The 21,718-nt window shown below is 46.8% G+C and overlaps 1 protein-coding gene across 1 annotated transcript in view; it reads right to left on the reverse strand.

Annotated features, from left to right (window-relative positions):
- The window catches only part of LOC144941112 (F-BAR domain only protein 2-like), a 91,633-nt gene that overhangs the window by 63,009 nt on the left and 6,906 nt on the right, over window positions 1–21,718 (reverse strand). Inside the window, 2 exon segments of the mRNA XM_078867608.1 lie at window positions 2,837–2,911; window positions 4,606–4,697. Coding sequence (XP_078723734.1) covers window positions 2,837–2,911; window positions 4,606–4,697 — 167 coding nt within the window.

Raw genomic sequence — 21,718 nt, forward strand, 5'->3', positions numbered from 1 at the left:
GTGCACAATGGACAGCGGCAGTTAGGACGGCGATGGTTTTGGAGGAGTTCTTCATCCAGCAGTGAAATGATCATGACTGATGACGATGACGACGACGACGACGACGACGATGATGATGACGACAATGACGACAATGAATCCATGCGAAAACAACAGATCGGCACAGATCTGGGTCACCTTCCAAGTCATGAAAAATTCGAATTACGTTTTGTTTTTACTCTCTCATGACTATCGTTTCTTCTTTTTACAGTTTTGTTCGCTCAGTTAAGCCTAAAGGTAGCATTAACATATCATTTGCATATCACAAGCCATAAATTACACAAATATTCATCCTTACACGCATGACTTGATGCATATTTAGCCAATTCCATAAATGTTTAGCATGCAAATGTAAACCAGAGGCGCACACGACAGATAGATCAATAATCCATTGCTGTGCGGCTCTCTCGTGACCACCTCGATGCCAACTTTTACACAAAATCTCCAACACACAGTTCCCAGGGACTTTAAACCACAGACCATGTAGTCTTGGTGCCCAACGCTATATTAGCGCAGAGTTGACGTCCGGCGTCACGTGTAGTCTTTACGACATGGCACCGCAAAGTCAAATCATCTGTCCATGTGAAACACTGATCCACACCTCACCTCCGGGACTCTCATCTCCCTCTTGTTGGTCTCTGGGATATCAGGTCGACAGTCGACAAATCTCTCAAACTCTTGCGTCTCTCGAATCTGTCCCTCTTTTCTTTCCCCCAGGTCTCCCACCTCCACCTCTCGTCTCTGTTTCATCTCACTCGTATTTTATTTTAAAAAAACTCTTGTCTCCAGTGATCTCTTGTGTCAGAATCAGAATATTTATTTATGCTGGAAGAATCCTATGAGCTATGAAGCTCTTTTTAACAAACGTCCAGTGCAATGGCCCTTCTTAATAGCTCAAACAATCGGCCCTTCATAGTTAACGACCTATATAGGGGCTGCCTCCTGCAATGCCTCCAATTGTATATTTTCCTCGACAAGCACTTTGAGTTTTTAGCGTCTCTAACCGCTCTCCCCTCACCAACAGTTATCTCTTGTCGACAGCCTTCTCTCGTCGTCCCCGTCTCTCATTTAATCTTTCCTCTCACCAATCCGAAGCTCAACGATGTCTCGGGACGAGCCACAGATCTCTCGGCGGGACACTAAAAAAAAGCGGCTCTCCGGGCCAAAGGACGCCCGAGCATCGTGTGGCGCGCTGCAAGACGGACCCGGAGCCCGCGCCGCCGCCACGACTGCACAAAGCTGTACATGGCGCAGCCCCCCGGCATACACCACCTCCTTGCACTGGAAAGCGCCGTGGAGCTGGCCACTCACGGGCAATGCTTGCGCCGTTAATATAAGGCGCGACGTTCTTTTACGACCCGTTACGCTCGCTGCTGTTGTGCACGCTGGCACACGCGCACACGCACGCGCTCCAATGCACTGCTTTATGGGTGTTACGGAACGACCTTTATCATAATAATGGAGGGTGATCCGTTTACAGATAACGCAGTGATTTCAAACGACTGTATGTTGCGGCAAGGCGATGGCTCCATGTCTTACGTAAAAGAGCGGTAAATTGTTTAATTGTCCGTGTATTGAGATTGGTGGAAGATGCATAGAGGATTTTAAATAAAATGTTGTTTTCTCCATAATGTAATTAATCCCTTTTATTGTATTAGTATTATTATTGTTCCGCTTGTTTACCTAGGAAAGCCTCACTGAGTCTCATGACTCATTTTAACGAGTGTTCTACCAAGTTTGCACAGTAGGGGGTGATGACTGATATGTAAATTCCAACGGAGTGAAATTAGTGGGGTATCTATAAATGGATCGCCATGTATAATTATGATTCAGAGTCACGGTTTTATTAAATAATTGATTACGGTTTTATTTAAACATTGCAAATATATGAAGTGGCCTCCAGTGGCTGGATGGGTCAAGAAAACCCATTACATATGATCTATAAGACTCAAATAAATTAATTCTCCGTGAAATAATAATGTGATGATAAATGAGGCAGTGACACATTTCTCCACCCTTCATTACAATCCTCAAAAATACTTCACCACGCTGGTCATTACGGGTTGCTGAAGGTAGGGAGCATAGTAACGGGTGCATAGAAGTACAGCACAACAATGGTTACTGCTGCTGCAATACACTGCTGATGCCACAGTGGTGAGATGTGAACTCCCTCGCCTGGTATACAGGAGGTCGTGGGTTCGATCCCGACCCTGACGCCGGTATATTTGAAGTTTGCGTGTTCTCCCTGTGGTCGCGTTAATTTTTCTCCGGGTCCTCCGGTTTTCCCCTCCACATTTAGAATCAACACGCGTTTAGAGTATTTGGCTGCTATAAGTTTCCACGCAATGAGCCACTTCGTTGAGATGTTATTTTGTGGCCAGGTCGCGTCTGCAAAAGAGTTATACAGCTCAGTGGGGCTTACGTGGTAAAATAACAAATAGCCTATAACACCTGCTTTACGGAAGATGGTCGCCCATCCAAGCACTATCGCGGCTCAAGCCCGCTTAGCCTCCGAGATCGGGAATATTCTGTCCGATTGTCCATAGGCATGGGCACGTGGACAGCCCCTTTGTCAGTCCACTGCTGAATGCACGGACGTAATACGTTTACACAAAGTCAAATTCGCACAATGATCCACAGTCGAAAAGTAGAAACCAAATTACGCGTGCCCGCCACCTTTGCCAACAAAGCAGCGGCACACAAGAGGCACACACCACACTCCCAACAAATAAACAATCGGAAAATTCCACACACAGCAGCCCGGAATCCGATGGGCATTATCGCCTGGGTTACGTACCCCAGCTGCGAGTTGTTGCTGGCCGTCTTGGCCAGCTTCGTTAACGACTTGGCATAAACTTCTTCCACCGTCATCCTGAAAAGGAAAAAAAACACACGGGCGGAACAGCACCATGCCTTCACATCTGCCTGCCCGCCGTACCTTTCTTCATTATTGACAACTTGCAGCTCAGCACACGGCAGATGCCTGCGCAGCGCGACTCACGACCTTATCTTGATACCAAGATCCCGGATGGTCATCGTGTCTATGCGCCGCTTCTCGGTGGCAGCCTCAACAGTCTGGAACGCCGTCATCCCTCTGCACATTCGCAGCATCACCTCAATCGCCTCCTTCAAGAGAGACTTAAAAACTCACCTCAATAACCACGTGCTTTCAAGCGACTCTGAGCTTGGCTCCGCGCCTCCGAGTTGCGGCCGTTACGGCCGCAAATTTGCGCGCGTTACAAATTGAGTTATTATTATATTATTATTACTCAGCGAAGCAGAAGACGAGGATCAAAATTTTGTTTATAAGGAATCCGATGAACTACAAAGCTCTCCTTCACACATGTCCAGTATTTTCACACGTCTAGTTTAAATCAGAATACCCACGTTCATGACTCAAAGGGACAAGAGCCCCAATATTCTGGCCGTGTTAGAAGGATAAGTGGCGATAGGTTTCCACCACGCACGCTGTTCTAAGGATGACCGTATTCTCAGAACTATAAGACGCACGTTTTTTTTGCTGTACTTTAAAAAGCCAAAATTGGAGGTGCATCTCACTTTATGGAGCATCTTATGATTCAGTGAATACGGTCGTAGTAAGGAGCTCAAGATGACGTGGCTAAACCAACCAACAGCGCATGAGTTGGGGCTACGCGACATCCAAGAATGGCACAAAAAAGGCGCGGGGACAAATCAGGCAAGAAGTGGCGTGGAACAGAATAGAAGTTGGGAGGCAGCAGGAGGAGGAGCAGGTGTGACCCAACATTGACGAAAGACCAAGGGAAGAAGAAGTTAAGTTCAGACCGACTGCGGCATCAGCGGCGTGCCACGAATATGCAGACGCGTCCAAAGCGGTAAATCACAGCAGAGAACGGCTCTGCAGACGGGGGATATCGAAGGACGACTTCTGAGGTCCCTCAAAGCGACCCTTCAATACCTACACACAAGGGGGCACGCACTTTGCCATGCACCCTGTTGCGGAGTGATGTTCCTAATCTCCGTCGCGTGGCAGATAAACATACGTTTTCAATTGTCAAGAGCTGGAATCTTTCCAAATTTAGTGCAGAAACTAAATTTAATTTGACGGTCTTTGTAGCTGAACAGGCTGATACCATAAAACTACATTTAATGAATACGTTTTTACAGCCACTTGGGTTCTCCGGTTTGGGCTGCACGTTGAACATTTCTTCTCGCAAGTTTGCAACGTGCACTACTATGGGCATCTTCAGTAGCTGCAATGAACTCCTTAAGATGCTCGGAGCAGCATGTGGTGAAAGCTTTGAACTCGGTACAATTTCAGAACTCGACTTAAACCACGGGAGGCCGAAACATGGGCTCGACCCCAAGTGTCAGCAGTGTCTACGCATTTGCTCTGACCGCTATTGAACAACCTGATACAACACACAGACCATACTGAAGTTCAACGGCGCAACCTTTCTGCCACAAATATTGCGGCAACCCTTCAAGTGTGATGCTGCATTCTACATCTGACGATGAAACCCGTAAAACAGAATTTCAAAAGAATTGCAAATACAGGAATTGATAGTTTTTTAAAACCCAACGTACCTTTCTCTGATGAAGTCGGCCACCTCCTTGGTGGATATCTGGCCGTGCTTCATGTTATGGTAGAGGATGTCAAATCCATTGTTCTTCTCCCCCTGAAGACGACACAAAAGCAACGACCCGTCAGGCGCTGCGAGCGTCGGCGGAAAGCCAAACGCGATCGACGACATGCGAAAATGTTTATGTGCAGCTCTGCCACGCACACACGGATCCTTGGCGGTAGACGTTCGACATTAGCTGCGTGTGAGATCGTTAGCGTGATTGTGGGCGGCAGGATGGTAGCGCGGTGGTGCAACACTCGTGACTCGCAGCAAGAAGGCCCTGGGTTCGATTTCTGACTCGGATGCCTTTCTGTGTGGAGTTTGTAAGTTCTCCCGATGTTCTTCATGGGTTTCCTTCGGGTTCTCGTATTTTTTTCACGTAGCTAAAAAATATAAACCCCCACTGTAACTGGTATTGGCCAAAACATCCCAATGCTGAAAACTATCCTGCCATATTACTCAATTGCAATTATAGATAGCGACGAGAACATCTTGCAGGAACCTGCTGAAATAGGGTCTTGAAACTCAGTGGAGCTTCTGTGGAGATGATAAAAATAACAATAAGTTCCATAGGTATGTCAGGATTCACCTAAACCACTCGCAATTTCGATAAATTGTCACAATCAAGAGATGTGATTCAAATCAAGAACAGATTATCTTTGTCTCGTTCTGCCATCTCAAATCGTATTGGCAAACGCGGCGTTTGACTTCGGCATAGTATGTTAACCAACTAGGACTGCGGTAAAAAAACACAACAATCATGAGTCCACCTTTCTCGTTGGGGGACTGGCGATCAGGTGCACGTTCGGGATTATTGGCGGTCGTCCAAATCCGTGGCCTACATTTTTACAAGCAGTCTGACCGTGCACAAGAACAACTTCAGGCGGTGGTGAGGTACGTGCGGTACACTTGGCGGATCGCCGTGGGTGGGCAGTATTCGAAGTCGAGTCGGCGTCTCACACAAAGCGTCGTACGGAACTGCGCGGTTACCGCACACTGCGCATTGTGCGAGCTCCTCCGTTTAAAGCGTAAAAACTAAACTTTTTGTTATTTTACAAGGTAAGGTCCACTGAGCTATATAGCTCCTTTTCAGAAGCGACCTAGGCATAAACGATAGCTCAACCAAGTGGGTTATCACGTGGAAACGTATAGCGGCCACATACTCTGAACGCATGTTTCTAAATGTGGAGGAAAAAAACGGAGAAAAATCCACACGATCAAGGGGAGAACATACAAACTCCAAATATACAGGCGTCAGGGTCGGGTTCAAACCCATGACCTCCCGTATACCAGGCGAGTTGGGTAACATCTCTCCAGCGTGACACCCCTTTTGGCTGCGCGAGCCAAACGAAGTCGGCAACTAATCTGGAAAATGTGGATTTTGGCAGCAATAAAGATCCCACATGAGAGCCAGATTAACATTCAAGTTGTATTACTGCTGATCTGATGGCACAAAACGTGTAAACGGCAGGCTCAAACAGCCCTTGGGCTAATACTGGCTCTCCAAGTGTGGGAATGAGCGAGGTTGTTAGGAGCCCGGGCTGGTGGGGAGATGGAACAAACAAGGCAATATACACTATGAGACATCTCCTTAACCAGTGGCAAAATATAGTAGTAGGTTTTTACCCTTTCAACTGGTACAAAAACTGACACCTTTATACAAGGCTTCATGTTTGCAACACCAATGGAGACTAGTCTCTAAGAAAAGCTGTCTCGAGTGTGGACCAATCAACTTCAAGGGCAGTGTCATTATCATCATCAGAGTTGTTTCTTTTTGTTTGCATTTTGACTGCTTGTGTTGTGGTTATTGCAAACATGATGCCTTGTATATAGGTGTCAGTTTTTGTACCAGTTGAAAGGGTAAAAACCTACTACTAAGGCAATATACTTTGAACGTTATGTACAATTTGTACTCAACCATCATGACCATCATCATCATCATCAGCCATTGTCTAGCAACCTCCAGTTGAGTCACGGTTGACTGGGGGCTACGACAGAAAGCCTGAAGAGAGGACAGAGGAAAGTCGAGTGAGATGAGTGGGGAGAGGTAGCAGAGAGCACGGGGAAGGGAGTAGAGTGAGATGAGTGGGGAGAGATAGCAGAGAGCACGGGGAAGGGAGTAGAGTGAGATGAGTGGGGAGAGATAGCAGAGAGCACGGGGAAGGGAGTCGAGTGAGATGAGTGGGGAGAGATAGCAGAGAGCACGGGGAAGGGAGTAGAGTGAGATGAGTGGGGAGAGATAGCAGAGAGCACGGGGAAGGGAGTCGAGTGAGATGAGTGGGGAGAGATAGCAGAGAGCACGGGGAAGGGAGTCGAGTGAGATGAGTGGGGAGAGATAGCAGAGAGCACGGGGAAGGGAGTCGAGTGAGATGAGTGGGGAGAGATAGCAGAGAGCACGGGGAAGGGAGTCGAGTGAGATGAGTGGAGAGAGGCAGTAGAGAGCACGGGGAAGGGAGTAGAGTAAGATGAGTCCATGTAGGATGTATGTATGTGTGTAGAACTTATTTTGGACCAAATGTAGCCAACTGGGGCTAATCGGAGGTGCGGGGGAAGGACAACAAACTAAACACACAAAGCAGTTCGAAAAAAATTGTATTTCAATTTAGGTGATTTAAAAGTGAATAGCTCCAGTGGCTTCCTAATATCAGAAGGAAGAGTGTTCCAGACGGCCGCAGAAGCGCATCTGAAAGCGCGCGATGCAGTGACCGTCTTTGTTCAATGGTTAGCCAAAAGCCGCTGTGATATTCGTCCATCAACCACGTAACGATGTATCGATTTATACATTTAAAGCAATCATTTTGCTCACAATACATGTTTCGAATATTATGCTCATGAAAATCAATTAGTCATATTTGCATATTTGTTCACATGACCACAGGTCCCTGCAGCCACTAGAGCAGTGGTTCTTAACCTTCACTGCAGCCTGCACCCCCCTCTGGTTCTCACAAAGGGCATCTCGCACCCGCAGAGGGTGTGCGTGCACCCCAGGTTAAGAACCACTGCACTCGAGGCTGCTCTACAAAAAATATAATTTTAAACAAATCAGTGCTTTTGTATTTCACCCCCAGGTTTACCCCCTTGTGTCACTGTCACAAGTCGTGAGACGAGCATCCAATACGCTTCATCACACAGCAGAGCAACCCTTCACGTTAGAGAATGGCCCACCGAAGTGGATACCACGGCGCTACCTCGGAGGGCTCTTCACGCATTCAAGTGACCTTTGGGTCCACACAGTAGGGGGCAGTACTTTACTGTTTGTCACGTGACAATCAAACTGATCTTTTTAATTCTCAGAGCTGGATTTACACATATATAGAAAGGCACGCAAAAAGACAAAGATCCCCGGTATAGCCTATTACAGACTGCTAGGGCAAGTGCTGTTAGCGAGCATAGAGGGGGTAGTGTGGTTAATACCACACTCGGTCATCTTTGTCTCCCAAGTGGAGAAATTTACACACCGCACTAGGTTCTAATTTGAGGCTGATTCGACCTAGGGGAGGCCCAGGACCGGCTCAGATATTTGTCACTGTTGTTGGCCGTGAGGGGTAATCAAACTCGGGTCGCTGGGTTCGTAGAGCAGTGTAATCACTCCACAAACACATATACACATGTAATAATAATAATGACTGCTTGTATTGGCACCGTCCATAAAATCTCAAGGCGCTCGTACGTAATCACAGACACATAAAAGAGAGGCCTTTCCAACAATGAGCCTGAGACTAAGGCAAAGTTCACGTTGAAAGTGGCGGTACCGCTGAACCAGAGGTCGCAAACGGGTTTTGATTCCTTACCCGTACCCGGCCGCACCAGGGTCGCAATCGGGTACCCGTACCCGGCCGTACCCGTACCCTACCCGTGTACGGGTAGGGGCCGGGTACGGGTAGGGTACGGGTATCGGGTACCTGATTGCGACCTCTGGGATGAAGCCATGTTGCAGGCGCGGGTGGGTTGATTCTAGGAACTTGAATTGTGAGAAGAGACAAGATGTTGGGCAATGAGTGACAAACAGTTACTCACCAGTGACTCACGGCCTACCCATACCCGGCCGCACCAGGGTCGCAAACGGGTACCCGTACCCGACCGGGTACGGGTAGCCGGGTATCGGGTAGGGTACGGGTATCGGGTACCCAGTTGCGACCTCTGCGCTGTACACTCATTCAGTGGTGGTAGTGGGTGGGTACTCGATGATGCCAACTATATGTGGGGGTATTTTTTTTTTTTGACCCAGCCTGGCACAATGCTGCAGTTGGTGCTTGATACAAGAGATTGGAAAACACCATTTTGATGTTCAACTGGAAACACATGTCAGCCAATATCCCCACGAGACATGCCGTGCGTAGACTACGATGCTGATTCGCAACCGCGAGTACTACCGGGGGGGTTGTTTATGAAGGTATCAATCCGTAGCTAAACAGTTAATAATGACACCGGTTTGGGGGATGGTGCCGTGGTGTAATGGCTCGCACGACGGACTTGCAATCCAGAGGTCGCGGGTCCGACCTCTTCGCGTGGCTACCCAGCAGCATGAACGGGCACACCAACAGTTAGTCGATGAGAAATGTCGCGTGTGGTGGGGTAAAGTGTGGGTACTTTTCCACGATGTCTGACCAGCATGGAAGTGGAGGCCAAATACCCTGTGAAGGAGCTCTCTCGGACCTCCCTCTGTTGGGAGGCCCTTTTTAAATCCTTTATATTAAGTTCACTTGCTTGCTTGCTTGCGCGCTTGCTTGCTTGCGCACTTACGACCGTGCAAATCTTTTGGTCGTTTTTTAACCCACTTCCCGTGATCCATCGAGCTGACATTTTGCACACAGACTCGTTGTGCGTGACAATTTATCTTACACATTTTAGGAAAAAATAAATTATATTTAATTACCAATTGCTTAATGGTGGCAGGCAATCATCTGACCCATAGGTGGCAGCCATCTCAAGCCAGAGGACGAGAGGACTCTAGCCGCCACGCATATATAGGATTTATAGTGAAAAACTTTGTTTTTACGGGTTAATTTTTCCAGCAGTTTTTTGTATGTTGAACTTTTTGCACCATACTGTGCTAACCCGGAGGTGTGAGCAAGTAATTTCAGTGCTGCACCTTTACCACTCTTGAACGACTTCGATAAGAGCTATACAGACACGCACACGTGGCAGTATGAAGATTTTGCTATGGGAGTTTCGACCGTATGTTCAGAAAGGTTTCAGCGCACGTAGAACGCTGCAACGCAAACATAAACCATGAGTGGGGAAAACCTTTTGCTGAGAGCCAAAGAGGACTTTCAGATTCCTTTGGTGGACAACCAACTCATTAACACCTCACACCCCAGTCAGCCCTGTCACCGCAAGAGGCCCTCGCAGTGACAGAAGTGACTGAACGCACTAAGATTAGAAATGCAGAATTGCTGCTGCCAAGTTGAAAATATTCCTGCCCCCCCCCCCACCGTCTATCTTAGCTGCCGAGTGCAGCTACGATGTTTGTGACGGATAAATGTCGCTTGCAGCCGCTTCAAAACGGCGAGCCTCATGCGGCCGTGGGTGGGTAAAATCACATTGAAGGCAACAGGTTCCCTCCCCCACCTCTGCTCCAACCTTCCCTCCAAAAGTTGACCCTCCACAAGATGCGCAGTGGAATATACGTAGAAATTATCGCCCCCCCTCCCCGTCCCACCCCTCCATCCCCCACCTAAGGCGAAAACTTAGCAGGAAACTTCTGAGAAAAAGTTGTGAGGGTCAGTGAGGCGTTGATGGGAAAACAATAGTAAGTAATTATAATAATCGTATCGAGATTTGAGAAGAATCCCGGGTATTCGCCAACATCTCTGCGGTGATTATTTCCAATGTTTCCGCTCTGTGCTGTTGATGATGTAGATACAAAACAATTTGGTTTTATAAAGCGCGTAAATGAAAACGCTTCTCAAGCAACTGTATAAAAAAACAGTGCATGTGTTTATTTTATAGGGAGAAGAAGTCAGTCACAGGCAGAGCCAAAAAGTTGCCTTCAGCCAAGACTTGAATATGGGCAGGGAGTCGCCAGTTATGAAGGCAGCAGAAGAGAATGAGTGAATGAGTGACATCCCACTGAACGAGGGTGACTGGGGGCTGCAACTGAAGACCTTGCGTTGGCGGAGCTCAGCGTGTAGACAGAAGCAGAGTGAGATGAGAGAGAGGGAGGCAGGCCCATGGAGGAGAATGTTTGCAGACAATGAGTGACCATTATGCAATTGATCTGTGAAAAAGAGCTTCATTGCTCATCGGATTCCTCCAGTCTAAATAAACATTCTGATAACGATTTCTAATCCTGATTTTGTTCCGGGACTGGACTGGCAGCCGGTGGAGGGATTGGAGCGCTGTGTTGATGTGACCTCGTTAACAGCTGCGGGTGTGAAGTCTGGCAGCAGAAGTTATTATGTTTTATTTGGACATGATGGTCATAATGAATCCATTGCCAACATTTGCAACACGCAGTTCAAACCGCTGTCTAATCATAATTGCTTTTTTATCACGGATGACACCTTTAGGAACACTCTGTATTTCATGATTCACTGTACACTCACAGCGGTCAAACAAGCTGTCCGAGAGAAAATGCAAAAGCCTCTTAGGCGATTTCAAATCTACATGCCAGAGGGTTTTTTTTTAGTTCTAATAATAAACGCACTTATTTATTTATTTACATTACATGCGGTTTTATTAGCAGTATACACAAATTCCACAGGAGCACAGTGATATGGATTTCTGTACAAATCAAACTTTGGCGAAAACAGGGGCGCAACAATGATTCACCGCTTAAACTAATTCGCACTCTCACGATCCAATTGTGTGTGGCGCACTTGAGAATGTATTAATTCAAATTCATATCCACGCGTAATGAAAGGGGACAAAGCGAATCTTAACAGCCACTAGAGGCTGTTATATTAACCACACTGTAAAAGAAAGAATTGATTCTTGAATCAAATCGCAACCCCGAATGGTCACAATACCACGAATCGCAAACTGCTTTTTTGCGTTTGGTTTGTCGTCCTTAACCCAGCACCTCCGATTAGCGCGGTTGGCTATGAACGGTGCGAAAGAAGTTCAACATACATACAAACAAGGGGACAAATTGTCACGCGTTTACGAGAAAATGCACAAACTGCATGCACCCAATTTGAGTCACCGCCTCCACACAGCGCCACCGCTTCCTTCCTTTTAGCAGTTCCCTCCTCTGCAGCCGCACAGCACGACACAGAAACTTAGCGGGATCCGGCTCTCAAAAGGTTCATATTCTTAGGTTTTTTCGGTAAAGTCACGTAGGTAAAAAATTAAAATTAAAATTAATAAAAATAAAATAAAAATCACGACGTTTCGGAGGCAACACAAGCTTCCGTCTTCAGGTGGAACCGTCACAGCACGATAGCTGTATCAAGTGAGAGAAATTCCAAGAAAACAGTCCTTGTATATATACTGGTTGTGGGTGGGAGGAGCCAAGGTACACGTTCCCGCACGCAGAAAGTGATTCACGCCGTGGAAAGACAGTTTCCTTTCCCTACGATTATTGGGAGCAAATGCGCCGACGTCTCATTTGTCATTAAACGATGGGGGGGGGGGGGGAGCCGCCAAGGCAATCAATTAAGTGCATGCCGTGGCCCTTCTGTCAAAAACGGGAATGTGGCCCATTTACATCGAGCCAAAAAATGTTTTACCGTCGGCCAATTCGTTAGTAGAACGCTGCCTTGAAACTGAAAGTGGCGTGGACTTTTGTTTACAATAGACATTCGTGTGCTTTGTGAACCACAAAACAAATGTCACCTTATGTTATATAAAGTAATCTGCGTATAAGCACACCTGATATAAGTACAGCTCTGAGATGAGCAACACTGGTGGAGGGGAAGGCAAGGCGGCAACGTCTGACACAAGCACAATACTTCGGATATAAGCACAGCAGGACTTGCTGCCGAGGGGTGTGATTGTATCCACCTTCTGCTGCAAAGATTTTGAGTCAATTCTGTTTGTGTAAAAGGGGGAGAGTTGGCGTCCCTGTGCTGAGTGCACTACGCCATGAACCTGGCAACAATGAGTTGGATTCCCAGCCAGGCCTAACATCAGTGGCGAGAAATACCTGAACCGGTCCTGGGACCCCTTGTTCAGTCTGGGTTACTTCGCCAACCCATACTGAACCAGGATGGTGAAATATGGCCGAAAAACAAATGCCCGTTACAGAACGAACGTGGAGTCCTTTGTTCAGCGTTCGATTGACAAAGGAATGAATTTGTTTTTATTAATATTCTTGCTGTTATGTAAAACTGTCGAAGCAGTGACATACAGTGTTACCGCACTGTGTGATCACACTCTGGTACAGGGCATTAAACTATAAAGCTGTCAATCCAGCTTAGCGTTCAAAAGGAGGGCGCACTCATTTGACACCTTCCCTGTAACATGACAACCCCCCCCCCCCCCAAATAATTGATGAGTTATAATGTTCCAGGATTATAATTCGATTCAAGAATCAATAATGTTTTTGCATCAACACTTTTCAACTAAGGCTTGAAGTGCAAATGCATAAAAAAATGTGTGTTTGCAGCACGTCACGATACCTCTTGTAAAGATGATCCAATGTGAACTAAACGTCGGTACAAAGTTGGGTTTGCTACTGGGGGCTTGCCCTACAGCAAACTAGTCACACCGATCAAGGGGTAGCCAAAACTTGGAGTTGAAACCCAGCTACAAAAAAGAAAATCCTTGTCAACCAAGGGGACAATGTCAAACGTTACGCGCTCGCCTCCCCTGCCGATGACGTACTTTATGCAAGACATCATCTTGCTGCACGGCTTGGAACATGACATCTGTGAAAAAAAGCTTCATAGCTCATCAGATTTGTCCAGGATCAATAAACATTCCGATTCTGACTTCATTGCTTTCGTTAACCAGGCTTTATCCTTTTCGCACCAGTTTGGTTACAGAATCCACGTATGTATGTGTATTATTTTGCTTCCTTGTTATATTCCCATTCCCTTGTTGATCTTATCGTCTCCGATAAACAAAACCCCGACCACAACGGCATGTGCAACGACTCAAGAGCCCCCTCTCACTGCGCTGTACGGAGTGGCCGAAAAGGGCACTTGAAGTGTTTTAACCTTCATGGCGAGGCGGACCGCGGCACCGTGGGCACAGACAGAGAGAAAAAAACACGAGGGGCGCGCGCCGAGAGCTGACAGGGGGAAGTGGGGCAAACACGCCCGTTGTGTTCGTATTTATGGAGCGTCTAAATCAGGCGGTGAGGAACCTCCGCCTGCAGGCCAGATGCAGCGTACGACTTCGTGTAATATGGCCCGTGTGGCCACGTGAGGCTGACCACTTCCAAACAACTCACAAACAATATTTGCCCATCACTGCACGCATCTCAGCTTCCACTGGGCGGGCACTACATTTGACCAGGTGAAAAAAATATATCGTTTTCGGGCGATCGGTCTCCTCCATCGCCGAAACAGCTGTGACTGACGCGTGGCTCGACAAAAGTTATTTGAATTTTCTATTCGTACCTCCGCAGGGAAAAAACAAGAGCGGGGTGCCCGAGTGGACAGTGAATTCAATTATCGCGACAGCGTGAATTGTGCGGCGGCTGCGCCAAATGTCACACGAGGCCGATCAATTTTCCAGCTGAGCTCCAGAAATAAACAACCTGGCACTGTCGCGCCACCGCCGTCACCACACAACGCCAGGATCAACAGTGTCTCTCCCCACTTGTCTAGCTGTTTGCTCAAACATTTACCGCATTCGCACAGCCGGCGGGAAAGCGTGCTGGCACGGTGCCTGCCTCTCAGTGAGGCCAGGACCTGACCTCCCTTGTGCACCCATGCCCATACATTTGAAAGCCACGCTGAACCCAGGAGCGGCCATGATCTCACAGCGTGACAAGTATAACCCGTAAAAACAAAGTTTTTCACTATAAATCCTTTATATGCGTGGCGGCTAGAGTCCTCTCGTCCTCTGGCTTGAGATGGCTGTCACCTATGGGTCAGATGATTGCATTGCACCATTAAGCAATTGGTAATTAAATATAATATTTTTGTCCTAATAAGTGTAAAATTTTGGAAAAAAAATTTCACGAACATTGTCACGCACGAGTCTGTGTAGAAAATGTCAGCTCGATTGGATCACGGGAAGTGGGTTAAAAAACGACCGAAAGATTTGCACGGTCGTAAGCAAGCAAGCAAACTTAATATAAAGGATTTAAAAAAGGAAGTGACTCAACTTAGTTTAACTGCCTCGCCCTGATTGTACATTTGAATAACGCAGCCTATGGAACGGAAACGTAATAACGCATAGATTCACTGATAAAAAATATTCTTACGCTAACAATTACATGCATTGAATCATGCATGTAAGAATGTATGATTTATCATTTAAAACACAATTATTCTGTTACATTCATACGAAGACAGAAAAACTGAACGGGCAGGTAATGCAATTTAATGGTCGATTTTACTTAAACTAACAAAAAGAACACGTTAAACAATGCATACGAAGCGTTCAAAATTAGACACAGACACAAATCCCTCAATCAACTCATCACACGAAGTTGTGGTATGTATGATGTACTTCTTTCACACTATACGTAGCCAATCGCGCTAATCGGAGGTGTGGGATAATCCTAAGAATCGGTGGGGGAACTAAACCATTGCCCGCCAGCTTTACAACAATTTTGATTTACACAGCAACTAAACACTACAGCATCTCAAGATGCGGTGCCAAACGTGAGTGCGTGTGCACCAAAGGGAACCACCACCGAAATTGGGATGCAAATGTAATGTGACATGTTTAAAGCAAGGTGAAAATTAAGCAGCCTCGCGGGTAGAAGAGAGGGAGTCAGACGTCATAGGTATAGGAGAAAGGGAAAGTATTGAGCCACGGACTTGAACGAAGAGCATCAGGCTGCTCGGATAAATGGGGGTTGGGAATTCCAGGCAGCAGAAGCAGCAGCAGCAAAGAAGGAGTGACCTCCCACTAAGTGAAGTTGGCAGACGTTTTTGAGAGATGGACGTGGTCACAGGAGAGCAGATCGTGCGTGTCGGGGAGTAACGCGAGAAAAAATGGAGGGGGCGGGCAGAAAGAATTTTGCACAGTGGCCATGATTTTCATTTAAACATTGACTATGGTAATCTTTGTTAAAAAGTAACTTTTAGCTGACCTCACCCTGGAGCCATGGATGGCAGGGTTGAGGAGCCTGAGGTGCTGAAGAGGGGAGGGGGTGAGGAGGGGAGGGGGTGAGGAGGGGAGGGGTGAGGGGAGGGGGTGAGGAGGGGAAGAGTTGACGTTGTGAGGAGGTGAGACCAAAACCCACGGATCCTCATGGCTCATTAAGCAGGGGCACACAGACCCAGGACCTATTACTCACTAATCCAGGGCAGGAACAACCGGGCTGTTCCTAGGCCAGTGAGGATACAAACAAGAAAATAGTTGTATGAGCATCTGGGTGGGCGTGCTTCTATTTCCGTTTGGCAGGGAGCTGACTGGGCAAAGTTGATGTAGTCATGTCCAGCTTGTTGAGTGAGCCAATAAGTGGGCGGCGGCAGGAGTAGCGTGGTGGATATCTGAAACTCTGCCAGAAAAGGATGGAAACGGGCATCTATGCGGTCCACGGTTTTACATTTGTGACCGGTTCTACTTGAGGGCTCTTCTTGATCGACACACCAGCTTGGCGTGCACTGCGTTGTGCGATCCAATATGCATAACGTTTTTTTTTCCGTGATTCACGCTTGTGAAATACTCCCCTCCATTGGAACACAATAAAGAAAAAGACCTTTAATCACCCAGCAATGCAGCACTGGGTGATGCATGAATTCCCCCCCCCCCCACCCCCCCCTGTTACGTGGAAGTCAAAACGCCCAAAGAAAACCCTGCGCGCACATGAGGGATTTTGACATTCAAATCTGCAGATGCATTCAAGAATCCACTGGCTGTAATTGCCAACTCAAGGCCACAACATCTGATATTCCCAGGTGGTCTCTCTCACCCAACTACTGACCAATCTCTCACCTGCTTTAGCTTCCCAGATACAGTGAAAATTGGGCACAATTATTCATCGGAATCATAAAATCGAGACTCCTCGTCGGCCTTAGCAACGCCATTTGGATGTATGTAGCGTCTGATTGTGACCGAATCCAAACATGTTGTACAAATAGGCGAGGACGTGTGTGTCTTGGGAGCAGGGGAAATACGAGGAGTCATTTTTGGGGTTAACAGAATCAGAATCTTTATTTATCCCGGAGAAATCCGATTAGCTATGAAGCTCTTTTTCACAAATTTCCAGTACGGGCAGGCCAGAAAGTTACTACAAACAATAAAAAAAGTTCAAGTGCAAAGTATAGAAAATGTAAGCAAATAACTAAAAATAAATAACTTTTAATGCAACTCTTTTTATCTTACCAGGTAAAGCCCACATAGCTATGTAGTTATTTTGCAGAAGCGCCCTGGCCACAAATGATAGCTCAACGAAGTGGCTTATCACGTGGACAATTTATAGCAACCAAATAATCTAAACGCGTGATGTTGATTCTAAATGTGGACGGGGAAAGACCGGAGGGACCGACGGGAAGAAATACGCAAAACTCTAAATATACAACAGGTGCCAGAGGAGACGCGTAAGAAGGTGACTTGATGGAGGAGGAGGGGAGAAGGCACTTCGTCGAGAAAGAGTCAGTCACAGGCAGACGAGCAGACGACGGAAGTCGAGAGAATGGACTGGCTCAGGGGAAATTGCGTGGAAAGCTAAGGGCGATAGAGCACACGTGCACGCGCGTCACCCGACCATTGCTGAGATGCGTTCCGAGTAGCGGTCAGACTGCCGAGATAACAATCCTAGTTCTCACCCACAGATGGCAAGGGAGTTGCCTCAAATCAGACAGGTCAGCAGAAACCGGCCAACACGTACACATACATTGCATTAATCCAGTCAATTCCAGCTAAGAGATGTTAATCGTTAATTCCTAGATCCAGTCCCCGACAGAGGTGCTCGTGCACCGACTGTGTCTGCGAGAACCCTGAAGGGCATCCTGTGAAGGCGTGCAGTGTCCATCTGGGTTGTCGCCACAATGAGCTTAGCGAGAAGTGAGTTACGAGTTCATAATCAGCAGCAGCCGTGATCCATTCACCACTGGATTGGGTCTACCCCCGCCCCAAGCCCCTGCCACCTCTCGCAGTCTCCCAATGATGTAACAATCTATCTGGCTCCCGCGCACGAGCTGATTTCAACGCTCAATCTCCGCCCTCGACATAATCGAGGGCAAGTTCCCTTCTTTGGTTGTCTTTCCATTGTAAGGTCTCACCAAGGAGCTGTCATCCATTCGAGCGACGAGGTGGGTGAATCCTCGTACGCGTAGTGGAGCGCCGCGGTGGCGAGATGTTCACTACATCGCCTGGTATGCAGGAGGACGCGGCTTCGATCCCGACCCTGACTCCTGTATATTTCAAGTTTGCGTGTTCTCCCGCTCTCCCCGTGGTCACGTGGATTTTTCTCCAGGTCCTCCGGTTTTTCCCTCCGCATTTATAATCAACATCACGCGTCTAAGAGTATTTGGCTGCTATAAATTTCTACGTGATAACCCAATTCGTTGAGCTATCATTTGCATCCAGGTCGCGAATAGCTGTGGGCTTTACCTGGTAAATAAAATAGTTTAGTTTAGTAAGGGTGATCTAAAGCTGACCTGTGGCCTAGCCTCTTACCTAAAAACAATATAACTGTGAAACTGCCGCTAAGATTCAAAGAATCATGGCAACCACACAGACCTGACGATGCAATAAGTCAACCATTGCACGAAGGAAATGAGTTAGTTACCTGAGCTTGGTTGACACTTTAGGGTAAAAGTTCATCAAAGACATGTAACAATGTAATGAGTTATTGTTTTATTGATTCCTATGTTCGTTACATGTATAATTATGCATGTTATATAAAATGTATGTAAAACATTGCTAAATATACGTAGGATAAAAAAGAGGTCAAACTGAACGACGAGAAGGAGAAAGTGAGTAACAATACAAACAAGATGCTAAAAATTAGACGGGAAACTGATAAAAAAAATTGGACCGATTTGTGACCACAAATCATGGAATTCATACAGTTGCCAAGGAAAGGGATGGGTGGAGATTAATTTATACACGCCTCGTGAATGATCTAAAGCTGGCCAGGAGAAGAAGAAAAAAAACCCGTGAAACTTCACACATTACATCACACCAAGCCACGTGACCATCACACGATAATTACAGGAGTAAGACAATCGCACAGGCTCGTGGCGGAGGGAGTAAAGGTGAACATTTTCACAAATGCACCGGAGTCTGCCATTCTACTTTGAATGGCAACGCGAGTGAGCGAGGGCATGGGACGAGGGCCGGGAGAAAGGGCAGGGAGCGAGCGAGGGCATGGAGCAAGCGAGGGCATGGGGCGAGCAAGGGCATCTCCCCCCCTTCCACCCCCCAAAGATTTTAAGGATTGTCACAATTCAAGGTTTGGATTGCAATCTCATTTGTCTAGTTTTCACAAAGTAATTTTAGTTGCCCATAACCTGTTTCTGTTCGATCCTTTAGCCTACATTAGCATACCATTACCAAACAATTCACATAGCTGGTAAGCAATACAATCTAGCACTCCGCAATTTGACACGTGTATCTAGAACATAAATAATCGATTCCAATCGATGATTTGATGCACCAGCACATGGCTTCTTACCATCAGTAAACAAACACCATGGGAGTATTGTTTAAGCAGGGTGTGTGTATATATAGACTTGGGCCAGGCCAAAATGAGCCGGAATATGCCCCGATCTCACCAGATCTCGGAAACTCCACAGGTTTAAGCCTGGATAGTGCTTGGATGGGTGGCAACCACGCACAATTCATGTGTTATAGTCTGCTTATGGGCTACATCATGTGATGGGTAGTGAAGCAAAATCCATCGTTATACAGGAATTCTATACTAAACTAAAACACATTTTTTTATTTTACCACGTGAGGCCCATTGAGCTATATAGCTGGGTTGGAGGGGGGAAGGGGCGCATCTAAGGTGCTTAAATATACACTGCCAAGCCTGGTGGTGCCCATTCAGACGCTGTCTTTCCGACAGACCTGTTCTTCACCTGAGGACGGCTGCTTGCGTTGTAGCCGAAACGTCGTGAGAATTATTTTATTATGTTTTATTTTTATTATTTCCCTTCTACGTGACTTTACCAAAAGAACCAAGAAGATGAATCCCTGCAGTCACGAAAGCTTGAAATCGAAATCTACATAGCTATTTTCACAAGAGACCTGGCCACAAATGATCGCTCAACTTAGTGGCTTATCGTGTGAAAATTTAGAGCAGCCAAATACTCTAAACGCACGTTTCTAAACATGGAGGGAAAAACCGAAGGACCCGGAGAAAAATCTGCGCAAGCTCCAAATACACAGGCGTCAAGTTCGGGATCAAACCCAAGACCTCCTGTATACCAGGCGAGGGAGTTAACAGGGAGGTCGTGCACACCGCCACAGCGTCATCCAGCAGTGGAGCGACAATAAGGGGGGTATATGCATAAACACGTATGAAGTCGGCAGCCGAACATATGACTGTGTGTGCGTAAATCCAAGACCACAAACCAAAACTTTGATGAAGCCCTTGAGAGCTCACGGAATGTGCACCATGTACGGAATGCGAGCCAGTATAGGAAGTCCCAAACCCATTCTATCCACAGCTGAATAAATGCAGCTAGTGCTGTGGCATTAGACCAACAATCAAAACTGCGTATAGGAATACAATGTAATGTTACAGTAATTCCATGGAAAGGCCTTCATCCAGCAGCGGATGACAAACTGCTGTAAATAATAAGAATAGCAGCACATATGTCTGGGGAGCAGTGGTGTAGTGGTTACCGCACTGCGCTGTGAACCAGGCTACCTGAGTTTCTTCCCTGGGTAACATCAGTGACTGGACCAGAGCCCCTTCCCCCCCCCCACCTCACCCACACTAACCAGTGTGGAATGGCAATACAAATTTACGATTTACAATAATGTGCCACAATGCATTGCAAATTGCTGCTGCCGCTGCTGTTCAACAACTGCACGGGCAATTCACGTGCATAAAGCGAACAACATACCTGGCCAGGCCAATTACTTATTGATTACAGAGAGGACACTCCACTCTGCAAATGAGGCTAAGCACTGCCATGTCAACCATAGTCTCCAGGGTACAACAACACACACACGGACACAAAGGACAGGTTCTATCTATTATACAAAGCCACCAGTCAGTTCAAAGCCAGGCACAAACCAAACAAGCCGAGATAAACTAAGCGAGACATTGGCTTACCTAATGCTTTCCAACAGGCGTTTTAATGTATTTAAATCATCAGTACACAAGCTGCCCAAGTTAGCTAGCAGGGCCAAATATAAATGCAAATTTCCAATGGATACATGTCAGGGCAGATTTTTGATAAGTATGTGTCCCGCAAAACACAATTGGTTATTTGTATATATGTAACCTGTTCGGTCTGGTCTGTGCTTTCAGATTTTGGACAACCCTTTAATTGAGTTGGTCTGTTTTAAATAGGATAAATTATCCCCAACAACAACAGCACAGCACTATCATAAAGTTTTGTTCCACCCAACACCCATAGATAAAGATCCCCGTATAGCCTTAACAGTCTTTTGAGGCAAATGCTGTCAGCAAACACAAATGAAGGCCGGCACGGCACACAAAAGGGGAGGTTGGCCAGCACCAGTGGCGATGTTTACACACCGCACCAGGGACTAATTTGAGGATGAGTCGACCTAGGGGAGGCCAAGGAACAGTTCAGATAATTGTCATTGGTGGTGGCTGCAAGCGGGAATCGAACACGGATCGCCGGGTTCGTAGCGCAGTGCGCTAAATGCTGCACCACTGATCCCCAACCCCCACCCCCCTCTTGCAGACGCTAAGTGGCCATTTAAGCTATTTGTGACGTTGGTTACATCCAACTAGCAGGTACCATTGAATCATAGCTTACGCAGATGGCCACTGTCCTCGATTTTACCTTCTCAGACAGATTATCACTTTCCAGAAAAGTTGAGGGTCATAATTGCAGACCAGTAAAGTACCTTGA

Source organism: Lampetra fluviatilis, chromosome 24 (genome assembly GCF_964198595.1).
Source record: "Lampetra fluviatilis chromosome 24, kcLamFluv1.1, whole genome shotgun sequence".
NCBI classification, from domain to species: domain Eukaryota; kingdom Metazoa; phylum Chordata; class Hyperoartia; order Petromyzontiformes; family Petromyzontidae; genus Lampetra; species Lampetra fluviatilis.